At 51.7% G+C, this 8,236-nt stretch overlaps 1 protein-coding gene across 1 annotated transcript; it reads left to right on the forward strand.

Moving 5' to 3' along the window:
- Positions 1–205: 205 nt before the first annotated feature.
- RGR (retinal G protein coupled receptor) lies at positions 206–5,503 on the forward strand (the record flags this gene model as incomplete). Its single annotated transcript, XM_081158481.1, is given in 5 exon segments — positions 206–284; positions 1,975–2,008; positions 2,010–2,129; positions 3,096–3,267; positions 5,363–5,503. Coding segments are annotated over 5 exon segments (546 nt in total).
- Positions 5,504–8,236: the final 2,733 nt, after the last annotated feature.

Here is an 8,236-nt window from a genome sequence, read left to right on the forward strand (position 1 = left end):
GGTTTCACAAAGGTTGCACTGTGCAACCGGTGAATGGGTTCCTTCTGCTTGGGCCAAGAGAGAGATTTGGAAGGAGGGGCAGCAAGAAGGAGCCCACAGTCTAACATAATCATCTGCATGTGCAGCTCGTGTATGGCCCTTTGAAAGGGAAGATCCTGGTTTTGGGAGCCAGAGAAGAGCTGGGCCAGCTAGGAGGAAGGCAAGAATGGCAGAGTCCAGGTCCCTGCCCATAGAACTTGCGGAACTGGAGGTGCTGACCGTGGGGATGGTACTGCTGGTGGAAGGTGAGCCAGGCAGGACCTGAGGTGAAGCAGGGGCCCAGTGGTCTCCCAGAACCTAGGCCACAGCTCTGAAGCTGGCAAGGAGAGGTCCCCAAACCTTATTCTTCTGTGCTTGGATCCATGGGGGCTTTGATGGCTGCACCTTTGGGATGCAACCTGCAGGCTGGGAGCCAAGAGACAGAAACCACACAAGGGTCAGGGAGGGAGGGACTTTGAGAGGGGACAGCTACCCAGGGCATGACCAAAAAACAGGGTTTGAGCCTTTACACTGTCCCTCTAGCAAGAAAAATGTTTAATCTGCTCCCTGGAAATTCTGTTAAGAATCTTGTATTCAGGCCCCTGGTAGGCTCTAGAGACAGTTCTGCCACCTGTGTGCCTATAAACAAGTCACTCGAGCTCTCTGACCCTCGGCGCCTGGACATTCCAAGTGTGTGGTGATGAAGGTTAGGTGGGATCATGGGTATAGAGTGCTAGCTGAGGTAGATATCCAAGGATTATAGTTCATTCACTCCCAGCCTCTCCAGCACCCCCATTACTGCCACATCTCCATTCTCTCGTGCCTAAGCATTTCCATTCTAGGGGTGACCTGGGTCCATGAGGTGCCAGCCTCAACCCCAAATCCTTAAGATGCTCACTGAAGCCAGAGCTGGGACTCTAGACTGTGGAGCTGGGCCAGCCCAAGACTAGGTTGGTGGGGATGCCACCCTAGTTCAGAGCAGATCAGAGAAATAACCTGCATATTTTCTCACCCAACAAGAACAAACAGTGGAGAGGAAGCAACAGCCATGAGGCTGGCCCTGGTGGCCCAGGCTCTTTTCCTCTCAGCTGGGAACCCTACAATCTAGGGTCCCTCCAAGTCCTTAAACACGCCTTGAAATTTTACCACTATATATCTTTGCACATGCTGTACCTCTTTCTAGAATGCTCTTCCTGCACCCTGTCTTCCTGGTAAATACTCAGTTTTGAAGACAGGATGCTTCCCCATTCCCCACTTTAGATGGGAGAGGCCGAGGCTCAGTGAGCATAAGGAGAGACCAGGCTGAAAGTCAAGGTCGTGTCTGTCTGCCACCTGAGACCACCTCCCAGCTCTTACGAAGCCCCCTCCTCTCTGAGGTGCTGCCTGACATTGCCCCAAGCACTTAGGGAAGGCATTCTGGAACTTGGAAAGCTTGGGCTCGACTCCCAGCTCCACCACTTACTAGCTACGTATTCAGGGAAAGTTAGCTAGCATCTCCGAGCCTCAGTTTCCCAGCCATAAATTGAGAGGACAGCATCCAAGAGAAGACTGAATGAGAGGATTTGTGTAAGTGCTGAGCACCGTGCTCAGGGACGCCCCTGGTGATGATGCCCTAGCATGAACCATGCTGTGCTTTATTTGTTTTCTCCCATTTCTGTCTTCTCATTAGACTGCAAGTGGTGGAGAGCAGGATGGGGGGAGGGCAGGGACAGAGGGGAGAGGTCACTGCCGGGTCTCCACAGGTGCTGGCCCTGTGGTTCAATGGCTGCCAAGCTAGGCAGCAGTGGCAAGGAGAGTGGCCTCCTCATAGGTGCAGGATGAGCTTCACTGAGAGTCTTGCTGACCACGAAGGGTTAGGGGTGGAGGGTTGTTTAAGCTCTGTCCAACCCACGCTCCTGGTTCTGACCCCAGCTGAGCCTCACAAGCCCCCTATGCCAGCCCCTACCTTCCTTTCAGCTCTCTCCGGACTCAGCCTCAATAGCCTGACCATCCTCTTTCTGCAAGAACCTGGAGCTTCAGACCCCTAGCCACTTGCTGGTGTTGAGCTTGGCTCTGGCAGACAGTGGGATCAGCCTAAATGCCCTTGTTGCAGCCATATCCAGCCTCCTCCGGTACTAGCCCCTCCCCAGTCCCTGGGCCCTGAAGTCCTGCCTAGGGCCTGACCTCTGGACGCTGAGCATTCTTCCTACCAACAGAAAACTGACCCTGGGGGTGGGAGCAGCTGAACTAGGTTAGCTCCAAATCCCAGACCCCCCAAAGAACCACAGCCAACTTCTGGAACACAAGAATTGCTCAAACCTGACCAACAGAGCTGGCTGAATCTTGGCTCCACTATTTCTAAACTCTGGCTTCTTCTCTAGATTGGATATTATTACCTAACTCATATGGTGGTTGGAAGTACTGACTTGTTATTACTTGTAAATAACTTAAAACAATAATTGGTGCCTGGGAAGCCCCAAATAAGTGTTTGTGAAAGCAAACAGGATTTTGACAAGTGTCTAAGACCTCCTTATGGGCAAACCAGGGTCTCCCGACACAGCCTCAGGTGTTTGCAAGACTGATTCTTAAGCGGACTGCACATGGGGCACTCCAGATGGAGGCTGGAGTCATCTTGGGGTGAATGACCTATGGTCCAGATCAGTGAAGAGAGGATTCCTTGCTGTGACCCCTGCCTCTGCTCAGGTGTGGGAGGGGCAGCTGGAGCTTCTACCCTCCCTTGGCTCGCCTCGGACTTGCCTTCATCTGGTCTCTGAACTTAGCTTAGTACCTTGTCTTCCCTGAGCCTCAGTTCCCCATCTATGGATAAAGGTATTTTGACCAAGGCATTCCGTGTACTGTAATGAAGGCACCTGCTCACACAGAGACCTTTGTCCCCACCATGGTGCTGAGCCCGCAGTCTTCACAGGCTCCATACCTTCACCCCCACAAATAAAGCACAGCATGGTTCATGCTAGGCCCCAGTTTCTCACAGGAAAAACAGATAATAAAGGCCTTATCTGAAGAGCTGGCCAACATTAAGGAAGGTGCCCTCCAAGCTACTGCTGGGCAGGGGAGGGGAGGGCAGGGGCAGAGGGGAGGGTCACTGCCCAGTGTCTCCATGGGCGCGGACCCTATGGTCTGGACGGCTGCCAGGCCGAGGGCTTCCAGGGCTCTGCGGCAGCCTTGGCCAGCATCCGCAGCAGCACAGCCATCGCCTGGGGCTGCTACCATCACTCCTGCACCCATATATTTTTTGGGCACCCAGGGTGGAGGGACATCCACGCAGTGAGGGTGATCAAGGTGAAAATCTACTCAGTGTTTCCAAGTTCAAAGGAGAGTGGGTGGGGTTGAGAGTTCACAAGGGTGGGGTGTAGGCCCCCAGGAAAGGAGGAAGACTGCCTGTGCTGGAAAGGCTGCTGTGTCCTTGCTGTAGCCTCAGGTAAGTCAGGGACCCTCTCTGAACCTTACTCTCCTCTCCTGTGAGGTGATTTTTGTAACCAATCTCAGTTTTATTCTCAAAATCAAATGAGAGCATGGATACAAAAAATGTCCTTGATGACAGGTACTGTTGGGGAGCAGAAAGGTGGTGTGTGTGTGTGTGTGTGTGCGTGTGAGTGTGTGAGTGTGTGTGTGCGTGTGTGTGTGTGAGTGTGTGTGTGAGTGTGTGTGTGTGAGTGTGTGTGCGTGTGTGTGTGAGTGTGTGTGAGTGTGTGTGTGAGTGTGTGAGTGTGTGTGTGAGTGTGTGTGTGAGTGTGTGTGAGTGTGTGTGTGTGAGTGTGTGTGTGTGAGTGTGTGTGTGCGTGTGTGTGTGAGTGTGTGTGTGTGAGTGTGTGTGTGAGTGTGTGTGAGTGTGTGTGAGTGTGTGTGTGTGTGTGTGAGTGTGTGTGTGAGTGTGTGTGTGCGTGTGTGTGTGAGTGTGTGAGTGTGTGTGTGAGTGTGTGTGAGTGTGTGTGTGTGTGTGAGTGTGTGTGAGTGTGTGTGTGTGTGTGAGTGTGTGTGTGCGTGTGTGTGTGAGTGTGTGTGTGTGAGTGTGTGTGTGAGTGTGTGTGTGTGTGAGTGTGTGTGTGTGCGCTCGCACGAGCTCCTATGTCGCTGGGCATGCGCCCCACACCTCACCCTCCACAGAGCCTGTGCCATGCCTGAGCTTCACGAGCACTACACTAGCTCTAGATTTCCCAAGATATCTTGTCAAATACCATCTTCATAATTGGCCAGATTAGTGCACCACTTGCTGTTATTTACTTGATGTTTCTTTCTTGGAAGTGAGTCACTTTTAAAATTCTAAACATCTGCTTTATTATTGTTCTAAACAATATCTGTGACATCACAGTTCTTACAATTTTAATACATATTAATATAAAACACATGCTCACCCATACACTGTCTAGAACCCTACTCTCACCAGGGCGTGCAAACCTCCGTAGTGAGCTGTGGCTCGGCTAACCCTCACAGCAGCCCCACTCTACAGACTGGGAGGCAGAGGCTCAGAGAAGTTAAGGAGCTGTCTAGGGCCACACAGCCAATAGGGGCAGAGCTGGGATTAGGCACAGCCTGGGCGCCTCCAGAGGTAGTCTCTCCCTTTGTCTCCTGGTCTCCAAGTTTGGAGCTACAGATGTGCCTGGTATGGAGGCTATTGGGGGGTACATGGTCAGAATGGCCTGAAGCCCTGGGCATGGCCCCTTCAGAATCGCAGATCTTCCCCTATACACACAGCCCCTGGCCCTTGGAAAAGTCGCACGCCTCTCTCCAGGCCAAAAAATTGCCTGTAAGGGGTGCAGGTGGAGGGGTCATGAAGGAGGTCAGGTGAGTAGGATGGTCACACCACAAAATTCTGTCAGGACCTAGCCTCTGCCAGGGCACTGAGATGATGTCCTAAACCCCAAGTGGAGAGTTCTCAGAGAGTATTCTGAAAACAGAGACAGTGGCCTGCTTCTGAGCAAGAGCTGAGATGGTGGTAAGTCCAGACTCCATATTCCTCCCCCAATGACCCTCACCTGAACCGTCGTCCATGTTTCTTTCCCAACTTAGCTTTGGGAAGCATACCTGTCTCTTCACCACCCCTTCTTTTTCTGTCCTCTAAAGAAGATAGGACAGAGAGTCTACCAGGAGACTGCCCCATCATCTAGCATCTCTTACTCTTCATAACAACCCTCCAGCACAGGAACCATCACTCCTGTCAGTCGAGAAGAAAAAGGGAGACTCAGAGAAGCCCTTCGCCTGCCTGAGGCACTAAGCTGTCACGCATCAGAGCAAGATGTAGGGTCATGCTGCATGACCAGGAGGTCCATTGGGTTTCACTCTGAAAGCCATCGCCTCCTCCCAACCACCCTCCTCCTCTGTCCATGCAGGCAGCTAACTGGCATAGAACCCAGCAGTATCCTGGGTGCTCTTCATGTGGCTATCTTCTGCCTTCTGGGCAGCACTGCCCCTCCTGAGCTGGGGCCACTATGACTATGAGCCTCTGGGGACATGCTTCACCATGGACTACTCCAGGGGTGACAGGTGAGGTGGAAGGCTCCCTTCCATGGGAATCTTGCCTGTGAGCCCCTAGGACATCACTGAAAATCCAAATGGGAGAATGTCAACATTTGCCAGACAATCCCAACTCCTTAGTTATGACACCCACTTGCAGGTTGACAGTGGGACTGGGAAAAGCCCATTCTGAACACTGGCCAAGTGATGAAATATTATGCAAATTGAGTGGCAGAGTTGGCCCCAGAAGGGCCATCATCTAGTGAGCCATTAGCCTGTGTTGATTATAATAGTCTCTGAGCTCCGTGACCCCTTTGCCATCTTCAGCACAGTCAGCTGTCCAAGCTTTGATTTTATTGATTTCTACAGGGAGTCCTTGCTAAGGTCTTTGCATTAGGAGGAACCTCCTAGGCATAGTGTTCAGGTCTCTCAATTCCCTGAGCATCTGCAGGAGCCAGTCCCTGGGTCATGCCCTAGAGAGACAGGAGTGAATGCTACATGACTCCACTGTCAGGGACCCATGTCCAATACTGCCCCACCCATGGACTCTGGGAAGATCAGGACTTATGAAGACCCAGTAGAGGAGGGGTGACATGGGCTCCAGCTCCCCTCTTACTTCTACTAGAACCATGTGTCATTCACCTGCTTCACCTGTTTACTCACATTTACACATGAAGCATCTGCCCCAATGAAACATCTTTCCAGGTGAAACCCATTGAGAACCCTGGGTCTGCTCCCAGCATCCCACCATGGCACTCCTTGCAGGGGTGCTCTGGAGGGGTGGGGGGGTCCCAAAGCTTGAAGCCATTTGCTTCAGAAGCTCCAAGTCTACCCATGCCCTCTCCTCTCACTCACAAATGGGTTTAGGGAGCCTCATCGCCTTTGGGTATGTTCCAAAGTACTTTCAGCATCTCCTTTCCCTCTTGCCCACCAGCCCTCCAGCACCCTTGCCTCATCCTTCTATGGAGCGGCTCAGCAACTTCTGGGGCCAGGGGGAAAGGGAGGTGGCTGAATCCCATCTGAGGCCCACCTCTCTGTGAGCCCTTGGCACAGTCACTGGGCTGGGAATCAGAGCCGCCAGTCCCTGGATCTCAGCCAGCCCCTGACACAAACCCCCAAGGCCCAGGGACCTCCAAAGGCTCCCTTTGCTCTTTGTGGCCCCAGGGCCAGACTACACCCCTCAAACTCTGTGCTGGTTTTCTACAATGAACATGTATCACTTCTATAGTCAGAAAAGCATATGTGAAGAGAGCAGTTACTTCTGCCTCCTTGGAGCCTTTATTTCCTGACCCTTCTATGTGTCTGATTTTGGTGACACTCCTTCCTTTCTTCCCTCCCTCTCCTGCCTACAGTAAGGCTCCTGTTGAGCAAGGTCTTGCTCCTTCTTGGGCACCCCAGGTCTCTTTCCTCCATTCACTCATGTAGCCCTTAATGGCACCTAGTAGGGATAGTACCCTCCCCCCCCAGACACAATGGGCTTAGGGGGCATACCCTAGCATTCCCTCCCTCCCCCAACCATCTATCCCTGGGGCCACGACGCTCTCCCCAAGATCCTTGAGTGTCCACAGAGCTGAGGCCACATGGTGGGCAGGGGAACAGGAACCCTGAGAAGCCAGGAAAGAAAGGTGCAAGCAACAGCAACTCCGGAGCCTGGCCCACAGATCTGAGAGTGCAGGGTATCTTTACTGGACCTGGGGACTGGCCCTGTTCTTGCTTCAGCCTCACCAGCACTCCAGGCCCATTGACTCCAGCCCACACAACTGCCAGAGAGTCCAGAACAAGGTTGGAAGGGGCAGGTGAGCAACCAGAACCAGGCACTGGAAACAACAAGCAATCCCTCTAGCAGCCACTCCCTCCATTTGACCCCTAACCCCTATCTGTCACTTGGTCCTGCTCATCTACTCACTCGGCATGTACTTAATGAGCAGCTGCTGTGTGTCAGACACTGCGATGGGATGACACAGGGCCAAGATGCTTTCCAGTAACCTCAGGAGAAGTCCATGGACTCTGTCTCTTCATGGCATTTGTGACTGAAAAATAGGTGTTATCACCAACTTACCCCATACACAAGAATAAACTCAAAATGAGTAAAAGACTTTAACATTAAGTCATGAAACCATAAAGGTCGTAGAAGAAAATGTAGGCAGCAAAATCTCAGATATCTCTTGTAGCAGAATTTTCACTGATACATCTCCTAGGGCAAGAGAAACCAAGGAGAAAATAAACATATGGGACTACATCAAACTAAAAAGCTTCTGCACAGCAAAAGAAAACAGCCTCAAAATACAAAGGAACCCCACGGTCTGGGAAAACATATTTGCCAAGGATGTATCTGATAAGGGGCTAATTTCCAAAGTGTACAAAGAACTCACAGCACTAAGCAAGAGGAAGACAAACAACCCAATTAAGAAATGGGCAAAGGACCTGAATAGACACTTCTCCAAAGAGGACACACAGACGGTCAAGAGACACATGAGAAAATGCCCAATGTCGCTAATCATCAGAGAGATGCAAGTTAAAACCACAATGAGGTATCACTTCACACCTGTCAGAATGGCTCCATCAATAAATCAACAAAAGACATGTGCTGGCGAGGGTGTGGAGAAAGGGGAACCTAGTGCACTGCTGGTGGGAATGCAGACTGGGGCAGCCACTATGGAAAACAGTGTGGAGGTTCCTCAAAGAATTAAAAATGGAGCTGCCTTTTGACTCAGTGATCCCACTCCTAGGAATGTATCCTAAGAACCATGAAACATTCATCAGAAAG

This window comes from Miniopterus schreibersii, assembly GCF_964146895.1.
Source record: "Miniopterus schreibersii genome assembly, chromosome: 14".
Taxonomy (NCBI): domain Eukaryota; kingdom Metazoa; phylum Chordata; class Mammalia; order Chiroptera; family Miniopteridae; genus Miniopterus; species Miniopterus schreibersii.